The 21,299-nt window shown below is 43.3% G+C and overlaps 2 protein-coding genes across 3 annotated transcripts in view; both read left to right on the top strand.

The window, feature by feature from the left end:
• ttc27 (tetratricopeptide repeat domain 27) overlaps positions 1 to 21,299 on the top strand; it is a 157,482-nt gene that overhangs the window by 3,262 nt on the left and 132,921 nt on the right. Inside the window, exons 2-5 of one of the 2 annotated variants that reach the window (XM_084076718.1) lie at positions 2,012 to 2,195; positions 6,315 to 6,444; positions 12,968 to 13,108; positions 15,446 to 15,548. In XM_084076718.1, the coding sequence (XP_083932844.1) occupies positions 2,012 to 2,195; positions 6,315 to 6,444; positions 12,968 to 13,108; positions 15,446 to 15,548 (558 nt within the window). The remainder of the gene's footprint in view (positions 1 to 2,011; positions 2,196 to 6,314; positions 6,445 to 12,967; positions 13,109 to 15,445; positions 15,549 to 21,299) is intronic. The other variant, XM_084076719.1, reaches the window with a different exon arrangement.
• On the top strand, positions 9,524 to 10,627 carry LOC311058089 (kelch domain-containing protein 3-like; the record flags this gene model as incomplete). The annotated part of the gene is made up of 1 exon (XM_084075396.1): positions 9,524 to 10,627. One exon carries the CDS (start codon positions 9,524 to 9,526, stop codon positions 10,625 to 10,627), a length of 1,104 nt encoding a protein of 367 aa, XP_083931522.1.

Below are 21,299 nucleotides of genomic sequence, written 5' to 3'. Positions count from 1 at the left end.
GAGAAATTTAAATGCTGTCTCACAAAATCATGTGTGTTCCTTCATAACCATAATATTGCTGCTCAAGCTTGGGTAGTTTTTTTTGTACCGTATTCCCTATTTGCATTGCCTTGTGTGTGCTAACTGCAGCTTATCGCCAGGACCTTTGTGAATTACAGACTAATTTCAGGGACTCTGCCATGTTTTCCATAATTGCTGCCGGTGCCTGGGCAGAGCCGAAGAGTAGCAGAAATGTTATTAACAGTGGCAGTGGCCATACCTCAGGCTTTCATTTTCCCCCTCATAAAGTCAAAGCCTTTCACTCCTCTTCATCCTCTCTTTCTCTTTATCTCTCTCTCACTCTCTCCTTCCCTCGCTCCCTCCCTCCTTCTCTGCCTAGCTTGTCCTATTGCATCAACCCCCAGGTTTCATTAGATCAACACAGAGGTGAAATTTCTCAACACCACTTTCCTCACATAACTGGCCATGCAGGAATTGCCTATTACATCGCCAGTGGCACTTGTATGCGATTGATAGTTGGTGCTGATGTGTGGGCTGTTGGAATACATCGGAGTGGTGTGCCCATTTTTTATGCATGCTTATCAGAGGTGGAATCACGGTGGGCTCACAGCAATGACTGATGGCTGAAGAGTGTTAAAAATGTACCCATCTATGGAATAGATCTTTGTTTTAGCTTTTGAAGCATGTCAAGCTGTCAAATGCACGTTGAGATCGTTTTCTCTCTCTCCGAGCAGAGAAACTGAGGTAATTGCTTTCGGAAGATAAAGAGAGGAGATACTTTAAGATAGGGCTTTAAGATTGGTGTTGTTCCTCTTGATAGTCTTTGTTTTAATGGAAATGAGCCTGTTAGTATTTTTGTTCCTGCAAAAAAAATCCTTGTTATGTTTTTGTCAGTGCACCCTTCACTCAGCCGTGTATGCGTGTGTGTGCTTGTGCAAACATCAAGACTAGTCAGTTGACTTTTATTTTTCGACTTGCCAGCTTTTATTCTGTATACAGCTCAAAGCACGTTCCACTGTCCCCTTTATCTCTCCTTTTATTCCTCTGTTCTTTCACCCGTCTGTCTCCCTCCATCCCTCCCTCCTCCAGGGGACCACAATGCAATCAATGCTAATGAGCCCAGCAAGCCTCCCCGCTCAAATAAAGAGCTAATGAAAGCTGGGGAGACGTTGAAGCCGTGCACACAGGCAACGCAATTACTCCTGGCTGGGATGCTGTGGCCTCACCAGTCTCCCAGTGTCCTTCCATAAATCAACATATTTCACTATCTCACCACCATCCTCCTCTGCTGCTGAACCTCTCTGATGCCTCATTTGTGCTCCGTCATACAGCTGCGTTTTACCAGACGAAAGTAGCGATCTACAAGCTCACGTTCATGACAAGTTCGCGACTCGTTGTGAGCTTGTAGATCTGCTATTTTTGCCACGTGACACCATCGTTTGACGAAGTATGAATCAGACTTGATACGAGCGTGTGTGTGTGTGTGTGTGTGTGAGAGAGGAAGAGAAAGCACGCAGTGCGTCCTGACAAGCAATGCTTTATCATTGGGGAATGTTTCTAATGCACTGAGCACTGACTTGTCTACTTAATGAGAACTAGCTTAACAATAACTGCAAAACGATAGACAAATGAGGAGGGATGGATTGCTGAGGTGCTGTAGAGTTTTGGAGCAACACAGTGCTACATTGTATTTATTTATTTGACAATTGTTTACTTGAGAGTGGTGCTTTGACCAAATATTTACACAATGAGATTTTTTTTTATAAATAATCATCAGTAATGTCTATCATAACTAAGTGGGTAAAGAAGGAAAATAATGGAACAGCTGGAAAATTCATTCAGAAATGTGCATGTAATTCATCCTTTTAAAACCAGGAAAAGACAACACATCACGTTATTACGATATACGATCTAGACTCATATCGCAATCGATATAATTTTGATATATAATGCCCATCCTTAGAGACAAAAGAATATAATTTAGTGAACAATTACTCTTTTCTGTTTTCAGTTGTGGGCCCTCTGCTACAGTCCCTTTTGGAGGGGGATTTTGAGGCAGTGCTGTTGAACCCTGTGGTATTGGACCTGTTGGGCGGAGATGGCAGCTGCAGTGATGGAGAGGGCATCGAAGCCTATATGGAGAGACGGGTGCTCGCCTTCTTGGCTGATTGCACAGAGGATGACAAGGACAACAGGTAAGGAAGTATGCTGCATTTTTTTTAATTTAGCCTCCACAAGTAACTGGCCGTAGTGGCTGGTGGAATTAACAAACAAGTTCACATACCCAAGTTCACCTGGGCCCAAGAGTTCAAACCTTTTTAATCCCCATCCTAGTGGATCAGATTTAGATTTTGTGTAGTTCAAAACCAAACAACTGAATTGGGATCAATTTGATATCCGATCTGTGATCATAGAATTATCTCGGCAAACATTATGTCAATAAGAATATACGTTTGATTAAACAAATAATATCTTCAACACCCAAAATCCAAATCTGATCCACTCGGATTGGTATTAAAAAGGGGATTGATGCCAATATGGATTAAAGCTGCTTTCCTGCATTAATATGCGGCCATACTGTGAGCCGTATGCTTTAGATCAGGCTCCTTTGGGAAATAATGGATTCAACTGATAATAGTCATGATGATGATCTATCTCCAGTAAGGGGGCAGAAACAAGAGCTCTGTAACTTGTCACTTGGATTGAGACTGTGATATTGGGTAGCCACTTATATACGTGCAAATAGCGACATTACGTACAATACGTACGAATAGCGACATTCATCTTTTGTTTGAAAAATAATAATAAAAAAATATATGTTCTCCTATAGTGACATGCCCAAAAGAGAGACGCCAGGGTTAATGTTAATGTTAATGTGGTTACTAACTTAACAAAGTAAAAAAAAATCTTTCCCATGCAGAGGGAAATGTGCAATATAGCTGTGAATAGCCAGGAGTCACATTGCCAGTCTTCAAAAGATGAACCAAAATTGGCTCAATGTAGCACCATAGATGAGGTAGATGAGAAGAGGTTACTGACGCCAAAAAGTTTGGCCTGAAAAGTGTACTTTTATTGTGAAGGAGGACTGTTCTCTGGTTGAAAGGATTGGAATGTTCTTGCCCTCATCCCTCTACTGGCTTTATTCCTGCTGTCATGAATTATTAATTTTTAATAAGGACAGCTGAACATCTCCCTTCTCCCTCCCGCGGGGACGCTCTCTGAGGGTGAATGTGGATTGCAGCACACATCGCTCGTCCTTTCCCTGCCTCTGTATCGGATCCATTCCCCTCTATTCTATCGCTTTCCATCACTTACTTGTTTTGATGGATAGTCAGCAAGGCGTGTCGGTGGTTATGGCCTGTTCTTAAAGCCCTGTAATTGCCCTTCATATGAGGTGGAAGCTAAAAACAAAGGACCTGCCTCCCCTGTGCTTCCATCTGCCCTCAATCTGAAACCTGAATGGCTGTGTTCCTCTTCTGACTTTGAAAGTGCCTTTGTTGGGCAGATGTGTTAATTTGATGTTTGCAAAGTTTGGTCTTCTGCTATTGTACAGTATGCTCTTTCTATTCTTTCTTTTGGCTCTTTTGCTGATACATTAATATTTTTGCTTCATTAGAGGTGGGGATCTATGCATGGCAATGTGTGTCAGTCCGTCCAATACTGTGGTCCCATACAATATCTCAAAAGCTACATCCTGGATTGTAATGGAATTTATTGTGCACCCTCATGCTACCCAAGTTCACATGGAGCATAAGGAGCAACCTGACCCGGCCGCTAGCCGGTCTGTTGTAGTCTAACTAACCAAGTTTTTGTTTACTTTAAAATGTACATGGTCCCTTTAATATGCTGGTCACGTTTCACACTTTATCCACAGATACTATAGGTCAGGGGTTTTCAACTGATTTTGACCCAGGGACCACCATCCTGACTAAGAGCAACCTGGGGACCACCACTATTGTGCGTGGTGGGTCCATCATAGACCCACCCCACACAATAGTGGTGGGGTGTTCATGCACCACAGGGAGCTGGAGAAAATATCTATAACTAGAGTTTCGGGGGGCTACGCCCCCCTCAACCCCAGCCGCGCACGGGGCCCAGCGTGGCCGCGTGTATATTGGGGGACCCAAATCGCCGGAGTAAAACTGTGGAAAAGTTTTTTTGAAAAAGGAAAAAATTAGAAGAAATAATATTTTTTATGTTTCAGGGGGTCCACAGGGGGTCCGCGGACCCCCTGCTGGTCCACTGACCCCCTGTGGAGTGTTGGGACGCGCGGGGACACCCCTGGAACATTGCGGACCCCTTCGGTGTTTTTTTTTTTTTCATGAAGGTGGTTGCTTGTTTCTGGTGCTTGTTTTTAGAGAACCTGGCATGCCTGGCAACCCGACTGACATCACTGACGTATCCTTGGTATTTGTACTTCCGGGTTGCATAATGATGACATCACTGTCGAGTCCTTTGGTGTCATGAACCTATAGCCTGGTTTGTTTACCAGATTAGCCTGGGCAACGTGCTGTGCTGTGGCCGTCACTGTTTGTTTGTGTGTTTGGGATGAACATGGCACGTGAAGGACGGACATATTGTGATCGAGACATGAGTGAAGTGAAAGTAACGGCCTGGGTGGAACAAAGGAGGTACGTAAGAAGGGGGGGGGGGGTTGAAGCAAAGGAGCTGCGTGTGTGGTGTTGTGGAGGAGATGGGCAGAGTGCAATGGCGGCCGCTCGTGTTGTTTCGGCGAAACCCGTCGCCGTTCGGTGTCGGTGGTGTGCACGGTAAACGGTGCGAAAGTGATTCACCTTCCGTTTTGTCCGACATTTGGTGAGCAGAATTAATTATGTTGCGCGGTGGAAAAGGTGTAGTGAGCAATGAGATGTCCCCTACGCGACGCGTAAATTCAGCGCGGCCGCCGTGGCGAGTCAGTTGGCGACATGTGGTCTGGCGGTGCGTTGTTTAGTCGATAACAGAGCTGTGGGGTGTCCTCACCGAGGGTGCGGAAGTCGGTCGGCATTTATATAGTTAGATATCAATATAATATCTAATAAAATACAGTGATTTATTTTTAATATGATGGAATATGATTAAGGATTACTGTGATTATGATACGCTCACATTTCATATCACACACACACACCATACAGTAAGAACTCCTGTAAGTTATTAAAAGTAAAAAAAAATAAAAAAAAACGTTTTTTTTCTTTTTTTTGCCAGGGACCACCTGCAATACCTCCGTGGACCACCAGTGGTCCGCGGACCACCGGTTGAAAACCCCTGCTATAGGTTACGGACTTAACCCTGGTTATTTGAGTATTACGAGTGAGATGTCTCGCTAATGGGAGAGTGCCCCTTAGTGTGAACACAGAAGCATTTATTAAACACTTCCAGACAATTTATTGGCTGGATCAAGGTCGCACCAGACCAGGCCACGACAGCACGGTACCATCCCCCCTTGTGCTATATAAGGGACTGCCGTGGCCCGGCGCTTTACTCAAGATAAGCATTTTCCTTCCTCGCATACCAAGCAAGGAGGGTGTTTCGGCGAGACATCTCGCTCATAATACTCAAATATCCGGGACTGCGTTCGTAACCTATAGTTATTTTTCATATTACTCACTCAATGTCTCGCTTATGGGAGATGTGATAAAGTCCCGTATTGGCCAGAAACTAGCTTGTTGAAAGCATGGAACTGTTGTCATTGAAGCTAAACAGAAAACAGCGATATCCACCGCGGGTAATAGTCAGCTAATTCGGCTCAAAAAGACTTCTCTGAAGTTAAAATGCAGATTTTTCGCAATGCTGCTAAAATCTCAGAAAGTTGTCTGTAGCGTTCGGTGGTCAAAGTCTCAAAGATATGCTCCTGTGAGTCCTGTCCAAGTGAACTGTTAAACTACTCGACTGCTGCTCAGACTCAGAGATACGTGCTCTGTGAAACATGCAAGAAGAAAATCTTCAATAACGCGCTGGGCCACAGCAGTCCCTTATAGCACAAGGGGGAGTGGTACCCTGCTGTCGTGTCCTGGTGCGACCTTGATCCAGCCAATAAATTGTCTGATGGTTGTATAATAAATGCTTCTGTGATCACGCCAGCGGGGCGCTCTCCCATAAGCGAGACATTGAGTAAGTAATATGAAAAATAACCCCATTCACACTAGTTCTATAATTATGTAAATACATTAATGGGCTATTCGTTGTCAGTTTGAACGTTGACTTTGTGGATTGTGACATTTTCATTCGACAGTGTGGCAGGCTGTTACTTTTCTAATAACTTCCATGTAGTGAATCCACTGCTTTGCCACTCAGTCACTTGTCTCCTCCTCCAGACAGTTGACTATGATGGCTCTGGCGGTTGCCTGCCTCCACCTGTTTGCCCAGAGTAACTGGACGGGTCCTCCTGTCACCATCCACGTTCCTGACCTGCTGCCTCCAGCCCTGCTGTCTTCCTTCTCCCAGGTATGATACTGTACTGTTCTCTCCCAGCATTCTGTTCTGCTGTACTGTCGTCTGAATTTGTTAGGGCTGGGCGATTTGGACAAAATCTAATATGATAATATTTTTGACCAAATACCTTATCTATATGACAATTATATCGTATTGTGATGATAATATCAATTTTCTTTTCAAGGATTTTCCAAAAATTGCACATTATTGTGAGCTTTTAGATCGTCTATTTACGTATAAAATAAGGTTGCCACAGAGTGCAGTACTTCATGCTGCCTGTCCTGTCTGTGGTGGCGCTATTGAGATAAATGAGGGTGAAGTGGGCAGACTACTACTACTTCTAAAAATAAAGTATTCTTTGGTTTACATACAGTACTTGCATACATCCTAACCACTGATATGAGACCAGGATTTAATTGAATTTAATTGTATTCTTATCAAAGCAATAAGAACTGAAATGGGCCAAAGTTGACATAAAACTAATTGGCCATGCTTGTTAAGCACTGCCAGGTTTGCATAAAACTAAGAAAGCATTTTCCCCCTGTAAATTTAATTTGCACAAGATATTTTAGAGGGGTTATTGTCTCCGCCAGGCCGAAAGGCATGGTGAGAGAGTATGTTTTACCCCCTGTCCGTCCGTCCGTGTGTGTGTGTGTCCGTCCGTGTGTCATTCTGTCATTTTGTGGACAGCTAATCTCTGGCACCGTTGGCTTGATCGCAGCGAAACTGTGCACACACACTCCCTGGATGCCAAAGCCGAACCTCTGCTCCAAATTTTTCACATGGGCCTTTTATAGCGCCACCAGGAGGCTGATTTGTGCAAAACACATTTCTGAACAGTACTCCTACAGATTTTGGCCAAAAATCCCCCAAATCGGTACACAGTATCTCTATAGTCATTAAAAGAAACGGCTCATTTCAGATTTTTCATATTCCATCCTGATTGGCAAAGATTGTCTTTCAAAGTTTGCAGGAGTACTCCGTTTTGAACAAAATGCCTCAAATCATGAACACAGCATGCAATTTCCGTGAAATTTTGCACACACATTCCCAGGCCGAGGAAGAAATGCCATTTGAAAATGTTCAAATCAGCCTCATGGTGGCGCTGTAACAGGCCGATTCGTGTTTTTACCTATAACTGCACCCATCAGTGTAAAACTTTGTATGCACACTCTCTAGAGGCCATGGAAAAACCTTTGCCCTGCATTTTTCACAATTGCCTTTTATAGCGCCACCAGGAGGCAGACCTATGTAAAACACATTTTTTGATATTAACCCTTCATATTTGATCCAAATTTCACGCAAATCGGTACACATGATCTCTATAGTCAGACGGATCTGTTCATATTCCATCCTGATTGGCGAACATGGACATGTAATGTTTGCAGGAGTGGCCCGTTTTGAACAAAATGCCGCAAATCAGGAACGCAGCGTCCGATTGCGGTGAAACTTTGAACGCACATTCACATTATGTTGAGGAACAAATGCCACCCTTTTCACATTGGCCTGTCATAGCGCCACCAGAAGGTCAAATTTAGCAAAACACATTTTTAGAACAAAATGCCTCAAATCATGCATGCAGTGTCCGATTGCCGTGCACGGCCGAGGAATAAATGCCATCCTTTTCACATTGGCCTATTATAGCGCCACCAGGAGGCCATAATAACCTACCTGACCTGGCGGAGACTTGCGCTCCAAGGAGCACTTTTTCTAGTTATTATTATCATTTTATATTAATGTTATTTTAGCATTAAAAGTCTTAGTTATTGTTTATTTGTGCCTATTATTTGTGTGTACACCCCACTTGCAATAACCTCACAGCCCACTAGTGGACCCTAGCCGACAGGTTGAGAATCGCCGCAACTACACAACCCAGAAAAACTAGTGAATGTAGCATCACAATAATTGTAACCACTTTAATCCATTTTGGACTTTGACTATTCACAAATAGCAGATGTACAAGCATTTGCTATTATTATTAATAGTATTATTTTTATATCTCAAACATTTAGAATAATTTAGAATATATATATATATATTTTTTTTTTTATTATTTTTTTTTTTTACACACAAAACAAAACATTTTCAGACAGGTAGACAGACGGCTGACAAAAAAACAAAATTAAAACTAAGCTATGATGACTAAAACTACAACTAAATATATTGACAATTTTGTCAACAAATAAAAACTTGACCAAAATGTTAGTGAGGGATCTAGTGGAGAAGAGATCCAGTAGAACTAAAAGACATGTCATTTTATGTTTGGTTGTGCTCGGGTGTTGCGCTCTGAAAGTATCCGATCCACAATCTCACAACGGGTCAATGGCAACGCATTAAGAGCTTGTAGATCATCTATTTTCAGCATGCAACCAAGTGTAAAATCAGCCGTTACGACTCCATCAAGGCACCGCCAAAATACATTTTGTCGACCAAATCAACTGTAGATTTAGTCGACCAAAATCTTAGTCGACTAAAACTAAAATGTTTCAGATGACCAAAATATAATGACATTTTATTCAAAAGGCTATGACTAAACTAAATCAAAATTAACACTCCAATGGGAAGTAGTGGGAAGTCTGAGCATTGTCACGGAGAAAGGGTGACATTTGCCAGGTGAGGGAGACATTTCTATAATGAAATGTCCAAAATAGTGACGTCAAGGTTAATATATTTAACAACGTGTTGATGTTCTGTTGACAGCTTTCAGAAGGCAGTCTGTTGGAGTAACGTCATTGGGTAATTCTACACAATGATGTCATGACTCAACAACATCACCATGTACATCATCACAACCCGATCCTTTAAAATTAATCGACAAACAACTTTTACCAACATATCCAGCTGCCCATAGCATCTTCCTTTGAAATGTATTCGTCACCACTGTGATCTGCTGTGTAGCGCGGGAGGATTCAAGTTGCCATATTAGGAGATCGACAATCATCGGCTTTCTTGATTGGCCAACCCAACTGATCGGCTGTGTGGATTGGTCAAGCTCTGTGTGACATTTGTGCCACTGAACCAATATAAGCGATGACACAGGACTCGTTTGTTTCTCAGTGCAAGGCTTTACAGATTTAATACAGTGTGAGAAATGTATTGCTGGACGGTACATCAGACTGGAGAACCAAAGAAAGGCTGTTATGCTGCTGTTGCCATGCAGCACAAGGTGTACACATTTGGAGGGCTCTGTGATGGCAACGCAGCTCAGATTGATGTTGACATTTTCAACACAGTGTCTTTACGCTGGAGTAAGTTGCCCATGGTGACAACAGGAAGAGGAGAAAGTCACCTTGAGGGTCCATCCATGCGGTTTGGCCACACAGCCGTGCTTATAGAAGATATCATCTACATCTGGGGAGGTTGTCAGAATTACTCAGTTGAGTACTGCAACGTGCTTTATGCGTTTGATGTGGACACCCACAGATGGCTCAAACCCAGGGTGTCTGGGACTGTTCCAGAAGGAAGCTCCCTCCACTCAGCCTGGGTCATGGGGAAGGTCATGTTTATCTATGGAGGATTGAAACATCTGACTGGATGGACTAATGACATCTACAAGTTGGACACCACCACAATGGTCTGGTCTGTAATTAACTCCAGAGGCACTCCACCACGTGGTGAAGGGCATCACTCAGCCACCTTCATCGGGACAAAGATGTTTGTATTTCGGGGCTGGAGTTCCTACGGGGGACGAATATTCCGCCACTACGATACCGTTAGAGTGTTTGACACAGAGACCAACTGCTGGCTGGACACGCCTTCTGCACAGCTTTTTCCAGAAACACATTCAGGTTATTCAGACTTGGTTGGTCATTCAGCCTTTGCCTACAATGGAGAGCTGTACATATGTGGTGGTAACTATACTACATACTGTGACCGGACCGTCAGTGATCTGTGGAAATTCAATCCAGAGACCATCTCACGGAAGAAGGTTCAACCCAAAGGGAAAGGACCGAGTCCAATGTATGAATACATTTGCATGGATGTGTGCTGTTGCATGGTGGGAGATCGTATCATCCTCTTTGACACATTCAACACACCAAATGACCTGTATATCCTAGATTTAAGTCCTAGTCTCAAGACGCTATGCAAGCTAGCGGTCATTCAGTACGGTGTGGAGCAGTCTGAACTCCCACACGACGTCAGGTGGGAACTGGCAGCCATGTTTATACCAACGGCAACTGTAACGGAAGAATAAGCCTATTTTAATGCATTTAGATTTTTTTCCTCTGTTTTTATTTTACACACATTTACTCTCCTGGGTACCTGGCACAAAACATTTTCAGACGGGGGTCTCTAATGTGTCATCATGATTTGTGTGCGTGGGAATCTCATTTTAAACAAGCATAGTGCTCTATGAGTCTTCCAGTTTAGCCCATTAAGACCTGGAACGCATCTGTGTCACTTTAGATTTCTTTGGCTATGCAAAAATAGCAGATATACAAGCTCATAGCGTGGCACCGAGTGCCGCGCTATGAGATTGTAGATCTGCTATTTTTGAAAAATCTTGATTATTGTTGTCTCCGCCAGGAGACTATGTTTTCACTTTCCGTCCCCCCCCCCCTCGGCCAAGCTAACATTGGTCAAGCCTCACGTGACACCTGACAATACGTTGAAAGAGGTTGCTCTGATTGGCTAGTGAGACGCATGACGTATAGCGGACTATAAATAGATGTGTCACTTTGAAAGAGTCTGTGTCTCTTTCAAAGTGAGGTAAGACAGGAATAATCACGAAATGGCTGAGAAATGGCGGAGCAATACATTATGTAGACACACTGGTGTCTACCACCAGTGTTCTTGTGGACAGGTTGCAGTCAGTGTTTCATTGTTAGGAGGCACTTTGCATGCACATTTTTGTACATTGTACTAGGGCAGTTCATTATGCACAAAAATCTAATACGATTTTGGAATAAATGCATAATTCCAGATTTTTGCCTTTTTATGGGTATTCTTTTTGGGCGGTGCAACCGCCCCTATATGTGAGGTTTGGACATCGACCCAATTGCACCCCCCCAACCCTGCGCTGTGATTGGCCACCATTGTACCCCCCTAACCCTGCACCGTGATTGGCCACCATGACTCTATTCAGGACTGTGATTGGCTAGAAACACATGACACATGTGCATAGCCCTATAAATAGGAATATGCACTTAAAAAAAAACACTCTTATGTTTTTTTTAATCACTTCCATCACTTCCATCACTGTGATGACCACTGTGACCACACCGCCCACTTCACACTGGGTGTGATTTTTATTTTTCAGTCACAGATATTGTGATATATCGTTGATTACATTTCATGCAATATATCGAGTATCGCAGATATCGTGATGTTATCGTGGGCCAAATAACGCCACAGTTATCGTATCTTGAGCTACCCATATCGTCCCACCCCTAGTGAGGAGCTCTGGATCACAGAGGAATTATCTCTCATTAAAAAATATAAACGTGTTTAACATATTCTTTCCCTCTTGAGATTAGTTAAAATAATCCACATTTGATCCACACCTTCACCCAAAAATGACTGAGACTTTGCTGACAGAAATGACTGTAGCAACTTTACTGTCATTAGGAAGCCATTTTCTGACCTACAGCCTTTTGAGATCTACTATTTGGTGTGTGTGTGTGCACAGTACACGGCCCAGCACTCATCGCTGCATGACACAGTATGATGAATGTTGTGAACGGGTGACCCCATGGCGCCCTTTGCTCTGGGTAATGAGGTTGTATAGACTCACCCAAGTGACAGCAGAAATAGGGCGGGGGTGGGTCAGAAAGACATGGTCGAAGAAGAGCACACCGATAATGAACCATCTCTGGGGTCCCAATTATGCAGGGTTGAGGAGATCGCGTCCTCTCCCAGCATGACGACGAGCGAAGCCCGATCAGTGCGTTTCACACCACCCTCACGCCAGAGGAAAGGGACGTTTCTGCTGTCTAAGAAATTTCTGCCGAGGCGATGATTTATCGCGGCTGTCACTTAAAGGAGCCCATACTGTAAATGCAGCCCTTCCACAGTACATGTGTGATGGGGTACAGGGGGAGACCGGGGAGATCAACTCCATGTGAGACCGCAAATGTAGCTCAGCCATTGTCGCATCGACGTTAATTCGTTTGATGAGTAGAGCACAAGAGAAAAAACAGGATTATTTCTTACTCGAATGAATGCTGATGAAATGGTTTATTAAACAGGATATTTGTGTGAATATTGGTGATTTATCGTGCTGCCAATGAGATTTATATAGCTTCATTACAGCTTTCATGCCACTCTTGATGCAAACTCTTAACCACTCGTTCCAGTTTAAGCCTAGACCAGATAGAAACCCTTTGCCTGAGTCGATCAAAACTTTGCTTTAGATTAAGGTTAGGACCAAATGGTTGATGACAAACTGTCCTCTGGTCCCCGCCACCCCCAAACGCCAGCCAAACCCACAACCCTCAAGACCTGCCCCAGTCCATAAAAATCGTTTTTTTTGTACTATATTTGACCCGTCACAAGAGACTACCTGGTCGTAATACTCCATATCTCTGTCTGCCAGCCCCAGGACCTGACTGACGCACTTCACAAGAGCCTGCTTGTAGACGGGGAGTCTGTGTACAGCCTGGTGGCCAATCCTTTTCTCCTCCTCCTGGCCCGGGTCCTCTTGCACAACTGCTCCGCCAAGATGGACAGCCTCCAGGTAAGACCCCCGCTCTCTCACTTTGTCTCCTCTACTTGCCCCTGATCTCATGCCCTATTCAGAACTTAACCCATTTAGACCTGAGGTCGATTCTACAAATGTCTTCTAAGTCCCAACATATTCCTGAAAAACGTAGGTTGCTATATCAGTGGTGCTCAAACCTTTTCACGTCAAGGACCCCCAAAATTATATGTACTAGACCATACCCGGTGAAGGGCGCAGGCGAAAGTAGTTGCAAACTGGGGGTTATTGCATGTCCTGTCGCGCGTCCCCCCCCCGCACGGGCAAACCCCGCCGCGGAGAGCAAGCCCCTACCTCCCGAACACAAGGTCGCACAGGTATGACAGTGGACCTGGGTGCTGCAAGTGCATCGCTGCTCGGCAGTTTAACACTCGGAAGTTTAACACTTCAAATGGCCATACTTCGGTGACCGTTGCTCTTATCAGCGCAACATAGGACTAGGTTTGAAGGCCGCGTAGCGTCCTGAAAATCTAGTACAATTACAATACCGGTGGTCCTCAAAAAAAAATATTTCAAGGACCACCATAATTCTGAGAGTGTACAAATGGAACCAAATGGACCCGCAACGGTCCATTTGGTTCCATTTGTACACTCTCAGAGTTACAGTCCTGTAAGGTTTCATTTGGAACCCCCTATAGGAATCGTTAAAGGGAACCGCTAAGGAATCGGACCGTGAAAAGGGAATCGTTAAGGAACCAGAATCGTTAAAATCCTAAAGGATCCCAATCCTAATCACAGACGCACACAAATCAATGCAAGAGAATGCGTCATCGTGTCCGTCACCGCCTCATTTTTAGGTTATTTACGCACAACGGAAAACAAATCAAATTGCTGCTTGCTGCCTCCTTGTCACAGCTCAGATCGTGGTGCGTTGATGAATTCATGCTAATGTGGGTTTCTCAGTTGAATACTAAAGTTGGTTGGGGGAACGGTGGAATGGTGAGGCTATGAATTATGATGCGTCCCGCATCAACACAGGCTTGTATGTCGGTGTGTACATCTACTCGGGTCATAGGTGGCCACAGTCGTCAATGTTTTACTAGCCTAATGGGATACATAACTATGTATGTACAGCCGAGGATGTCTACTTGTACAGGCAAGACATTAATATTGAAGTATTGGGTGCTTGTGTGTGATTATGTGTTACCCATTAAAACCCAACAAGCATGACCATTTGAATGGAGTTTTCCACCAGGCACAACAGCCTTTGTCCTGGTGAGTATAGAGGCAGCCCCTCAGCTCTCCACCCAGCCTTTTAAATGCTAATGAGCTATAGGGGGATTAATTGCCAACACCTTTTTCACTGAGCATCAGGGAGTTGGACTGACATGCTCAAGGTCACAGTGTCCTCTGCCATGGCTGCCACCTTTCTTTCCACATCATTATAGCCATCCATCCATCCATCCATCCATCCTTCCTTCCTTCTTTCCTTCCTTCCTTCCACCTCTCTTTTCACTCTCACCCGTTGCTTAATTTCTACTCTATCGTACGATCATGGCATTTTTGACGAGTGACACACCGTATAAATCTGGCTTAAAGATGGGAGGAGAAGGTCGAAGCATCTGTTTTAGCTGGTGTTTATGTATGCTGAAAGGGTTCTGTGCTCGCATTATGTATGCATGTGCATTTTAATGCACGGGAACGTGCATGTATTTGTGCGTGTGTATGCGTTAGAGACCATTTATTCTTTGAAGCAGACAATTAAGGCGCAATATGGATGGATACACGGAACCGGCGAACGGGTCATGTTGCATTGCAAATGAGGCGAGAGATATGCTCCACGATACGCAAATAAGCATTTTACACGGTTCACTGACACTCTCTCAACACTGAACGAGTAAGGCAGTAGGGTTGACAGAGTTTGGGGTGGTATGAGGGGGGCGGGGGGGGGGGGGGGGGGGGGGCTTACATGGCTGCTACAGTAACTGTTCTTTATGTCCCTGCCTCTTTGCTTTGCAGTCAGATGTAGGCTGAAAACCCTAGAGGTAGGGGAGACAAGATGAAGCGTTGTATTCGAACCAAGGTTCCTGCGCTCACTAAGCCCAATATGGCTTAGCCAACACGCACCCAGGGAGTTGGCTATTTTTAAGGCTTGGCCAGCTCTTAGCATCAACTTAGTGTGCCGTGTACTGTGTCTCAAAGCCCACTTGTTATTTATGTACAACCACCTATGCATTGTGACATGTATGTATGTACTGTACTTTTTGAATGATCCTGTCATTAACATGGATGTATTGTTGGTGGTAGGTTGTTCTGTCACTTCTCATTCTTTAGTTGTCCCCTTACTTACCCCTTACTTTTATTTTGTGTCTGTAGCTGCTGCCCTGGTGGACCTTACGCTACGTTAAACTTCACCAACAGATCTTGGAGGCCCTCTCTCAACAGCTTCTCAATCTGGCCCAAAGCAGCATGGAGAAAGGTTGGTGGACCAATAGACACAAAGGCATGAAGTTTAGCTTAGTTGTATCGCAAAAAAAAACACATTGATAATGTGTTACTTGATTGCAATTTTAGGGAGTTCTTAAGAAAAATATGTTTTAATAACTTTTTAATTAGCTTTAAAAAACAATCTTTAAAAGGGACAAAAGCTGCATTTACAGATAAAAAATAAAATAATGCCTATATAATATCAAAGTGGGTAAAGGCCTGAACAGCTTGAACAGTCAGGTAAGTTCAGAAACAGTTTACTGTAATGCAGCCTTAAAACCAGGAAAAGACAACACATACTGTATGCCATATCATGATTATTGATATGATATTGACATACAAAGCATCAAACATCAAATATCTTAAATGGTACATTTTTCAAAAAGAGCAGAGGGCTGATGCTGTGCCTACGAATTGTTGCTCTGGTTGCATTGGTTCAGATGAAACTGAGCTGAAAATGTCCTTTAGCACCTCACTTTTTTGTCAAACATTTTTATGATTATGTTCAAATAAATAAATAATATACATATTTTTTTATTTCTCCCCTCCCCCCCCCCCCTCGTTTTTCACAAAGAACCAGGAGATAACCCGATCCAAAGATTTACTGCTCCATTCACTTGTGTTTTACAATGTATTTTTGAGCGAAACATGCTATTTTCAACTGGGTATAACAAGCGAACGGGAATCACGATGACGTTTTTTTTTCACGGAACCACAGTGAACCCCTCCGTGATTAGCAACCATCAGGGGATCGATCATACTAGAGATAAATATTCTGTGACTACTACTAAAAGGTAAGAAAATCGCAAAATCCTGGCAGTGTGGGCTTTTTGGGCCATTTAGTGAATGGCAGTGAATGAAGAGAAGACTCTTCTATAATCACCTTCTTGTTGATATTTGTAACATAAATGTATTACTTTGTGAGCTACGTTTGTGAAGAACCTTGAAATTATTGTCTTGTGTTTTGCTTGCGTTTCCGATAAACATCTGGTTATCACATTGCAGGGAAAAATAACGAATTTAAGCAGAAGGCTTACTGGCACTGAGATTGACAGGTATCTGCTGGAGGCCACCACTAGTCAGTTACTTACAGCATATTGTGAGGTGCAGGAAGAACAGCTGGAAATTGTGCTGGGAAACATAAAATGTACAGTATGTATGTAAAACAGGAAGTGAATTAGACAAGACACCTCCCTACTACTAGGCAGTATGGCCAGGTGTGTTGGAGGCCTACTGTAGTGAGGAAAAAGTTGACAAGTTCAAATGGAGATCCTGTGCATATTACATTTTAAAATACCATTGTGTCACAATAGGTATACCTTACCACCCACTTCAGATGTCTTACTTTAGTCTTCACTGTTACCACTTTGTATGCCACGGTAAATTTTGTTTAGCCGGAGTGCTACACAAAGCTGCTGATGTTGCTGAGTTGTAGCTTCCTGTTTAAGCAAAGTAGTGACATGTGTTCAGTTAGCCCTTATGGTCCTAATAGAACACAAATGGATGCTTTAGCTCACGTGTGAGCCTCAGACCTTTTGTGTTTCTTTGTACGTGCAGGAAATGTACGTACGTGTGTGCAAACTGTGCATGTTCGTTGTCAGACGAGGTCAGGATGGATGGGACTTATAAGGGCCTTGTTGCTGTGTCGGCACGTTGGCACCTGAAGTGGATATTCCTGGTAAATTGGAGTCCTCTTTCATTTGAGGAACAGCAGGCTGTGTGCATTTTAAAACAGATGGGGGGCTTTTAATTTCCCCAACACTCTCCCACGTAGAAGGAGTCCACTTAAGGAAAAGCCACCTCTAAGCACTATTGTATTCCCTTTATCTTTATGAAGCACAGACAGGGTCGAATGAGCCGCGTGATGGGGCCCCCACCAGTACAGTATAGACACGGATACACCACCGGTCATCAGCACATAAAGAACCACATGGAGACGCACTAAACGGTTATTACACCGTGTCCTAGTGGCTCAGAGGGCTCCTGTATGCTAACAGTATTGTCATTTGATGCCAGTATGCTGTCATTACTTCCTGGCCAAGCACAAATACAACTAGACGAAATGACACTTAGAAACAGTATTCACTGCATGTCTGAACTGAGAGGCAAAATACTGAAATGGCTGCTGACATAATAATAGATAAAAGCATGCTCATTATAAATGTGTCTTCCCCCCCCCCTTCATTTTATTTTCCATCTTACCCATGATATTGTTTTTGTTGTTCCATCGTCTGATCTGGAAATGAACACTATTAAAGGATGATTTCTACATAGTTGAGCACCGATGCCGTGCAGCAAAAATAGCCGATTTACAAGCTTACAGCACGTCACGCAGCAGCACGTTTGTGATCTTGTAAATCGGCTATTTTTGTTATAGTATAAATCAGGCATTACAGGTAATATGAGCTTGCAGCCTTGTAGAGAATTGGAAAGATTAGCGAAGGTGTTCTGACAGCCAGCATGCCAGATGGGTTGACCACCTGAAGTGAGCAGAATTCCTTTCTCTTCCAATTGTCTCAAACCAAGAGAGACAGACGGTTCTCACTGATACTGAGCCATTTTTTCCACTGACACTGCTGTTCTGTCTTTCCTGCCCATCACCATCTACGCTCTATTTGACCCGGGCTTCCCACGACCAGCCCATTTATTATTCCTCTCATTCCCTTTACCAGCTGAACTACATTCCTCAGTAATCCTAATCACTTTAGAGGGATTTGGAGCTCAAGCCAATATAAAATTGCAATGTTCTGTTGAACCACGGCATTCACTCCAATTTTGATATACTAACCTGTTATTCTCCTTCACCAACAATAAAGTCTTGTGACTTGAGCCTCTTCGGAGTTGTGATTCATGCTCAGTCCTTATTTCTATGATTACCTGCTACACCACCATACACCTGCACCCACATCAACATACTGAATATCTCATTTGCAAAACTCTAGCACAGGAACCCAGCCGATATAGTCTTGCGTTGCCAGACGGAGCGATCTGGCTACCGATAATATGTCTGAGGACTTTTAAATGCAAAGTAGTTACTGGAACAGTGGGCGGCCACTAACAAACGTATGCCTACTGCCTACCAATCCAGTCCCCACTCCAATATGAAAGACTGCCCTAAAGGCTTTGGATTGACTCTGCAGTGAGTTTCTTTTTCACCCAGTTTTAGTCATGAAAGCTGAGAGATTGTCTTCTTTTGTATTTTTTTGTGTGTGACTGTGTGTGTGTTTTTCAGAATTGGTACAGTTCAGCACATAATTTAAACTTTAAATGTAAATGTGTGCACTATGTGTATATACTTTGGCCGGCCTTCTGCTGCATGTATATTCTGTAGACAATCCTAATGTATCTGTATTGTTTTTTGACACCCTGTAAGCCAAGGTATTCAAAATGCTCTACACTTTACACACTGAACACTCTTAACACTTTATACCCTGTATCACTTTATTGTACTCGTATAATACCCCGTGTTTTAGTATATCTTCTATTATAATGTTAGCAAAGTCTGGTGGAGCATGTCACACCAACATTTCACACATACTTGTGTGTGTATAAAAACTAAATCTCTTGATTAGTAGTTATGGCTAGCTTTCTTTCTTTCTTCCATTTCCTGAAAGCTCTTTCTGATCGAGTGACTTCTTCACAGACTCTTGAACTCAACTTCATCAGGAAACTGGAGTTTTTCAGTTCAATAATACAAAGACAAATCCACTGACCTAGAATTAACTGTTAAGATCAGTTTTGAGTCTGAACTTGTGAATACACAAGAAGTCTCAGCCGATTGTAATCCTCCTTCATAGAGCTTATCATCTATTGATTGATTGCTATCTTCAAAAGGGCATTCGATAGCTTAGTGCAAGCTTAACGTTAAGTGGCCTGCTTATCTGTCACTGGGAAGAGGTCATTGAAATCGCCAAGACTTCACCACCCTTGACGGGCCCTTTTCACAATTAGTGCAGCAGGTTAATGGCAGATTTCAAAGGAATCGTTCACTTTGTGATGCAAGCATGAACTTTGGCACAGATACTCTCTAAGGGCCACTCTTATGGAAAAGTGCGCTGGCCACTTAAAAATCTAAGATGGCGCCCATTTTCTTCAAGATTGACCTGGGCAGAGCAGATAGTGATATAATCGTTCAGGTTGTGATACAAGGATGAAATTTGGCACACATACTCTCTAAGGGCCACTCTTATGGAAAAATGCACTGGCCACTCAAAATTCCAAGATGGCGACCATTTTTTTCAAGATGGCCACCACCTTAGCGGAGCAAATAGGGATATAATCTTTCAGGTTGTGATACAAGGATGAAATTTGGCACACATACTCTGCCCCTCTCCCTTAGGCCACTCTTATGGAAAAAGGCACTGGCCACTCAAAACTCCAAGGTGGCAACCATTTCTTTCAAGATGGCCACCACCTTAGCGGAGCAGCTGGTGATATAATCTTTCAGGTTGTGATACAAGGATGATATTTGGCACAAATACTCTTCAAGGTCCACTCTTATGAAAAGGGGAGCTAGCCACCCCCAAAAATCAACATGGCCGCCTTTTTTCAAGATGACTTCCAGGGGTTGTATCATTATGTCTTATATAGCTTATTATAATAGAGTGAATGTCATTGCACAACCAGGGCACAATGGTGGCATCACTGCTGTGTAACTCATCTGCTAACTATCTGCTCCGCTAAGGTGGTGGCCATCTTGAAAGAAATGGTCACCATCTTGAATTTTTGAGTGGCAAGCGCCCTTTTCCATAAGAGTATGGGTGCCAAATTTCATGCTTGCATCACAAAGTGAACGATTACGTCATTAACCTGCTGCACTAAATAGAATTCAGTCTAGTATCAAGTTAAAACAGATCAGGATTCTGTGCCAATTCCACTCTCTGATATTTTATGTGGAAGTGAGAGGTCAGGTTTTTGCAGTGACTTAAAAATGTCACTAAGGATTTATAGTTGGTTTATAGCATAATGGTAATTTATAGTATAATGCTAATACTATGAGCTACTGCAACAACTGTCTCTGAAATTAAGCACGGACAGAAGTTAATTTATGGCTTTTATCCCATAGTTACTTGTTATTTCAGTGAACATCAAGCATTACTTCTTGATGATTTAAATTTGTAATCATGGACATTGTAAATATTGACGTATTTCAATTTTATAAAAAACATATTTTACAGCTAAATGTTTTTTTTTGGAATATCATTATTTTGCTCAGATAATAGAATAGATTTGATAATAGATTATGTAAAATAGAACCATCATAGTTCACAACAACAATAAAAAACAAAGTTTGTACATGGGTGGGTGTGGTAGGACACCAAATGGCGTTGCACTGCATTTGAGGCATGTGTGTCCCCGCTAACAACCCGCATTTGCATGTAAAATGCAGAACCTCGGCTGGCACTTCGGCATTTCTCCTCAGCACCTGTCCACAGCGTAGTCGAAGCTGACCCCTTGGCTGGCGCTGCTGGCGACTCATCCTGATGGGCTGTCTTAACCACCACACTCTGGAGGAGGGAGGGGGGGGGGTGGGCACCAAGGAAGAAGGGACAGATGGAGGGAGGGAGGTACTGTAATTAGGCTGGCGGAGGAAGGAAATGTCAGGTGGGTTAGACTCTTTCTCCCCCCCAACCATCTCATGCCTACAGTACCTGTACTGGTCGTCTTGTCTAATCACACCATAGGAGACCAACAGCCAAATATCCATCTGGAGCTGTCTGGAGAGACACAGTGCAGCCTTGAT

Source organism: Gymnoscopelus microlampas (genome assembly GCF_963454915.1).
Source record: "Gymnoscopelus microlampas genome assembly, chromosome: 13".
Taxonomy (NCBI): Eukaryota; Metazoa; Chordata; class Actinopteri; order Myctophiformes; family Myctophidae; genus Gymnoscopelus; species Gymnoscopelus microlampas.
The sequence above is the reverse complement of the archived record's forward strand: the minus strand, read 5'-3'. Positions and strand labels throughout refer to the sequence as shown.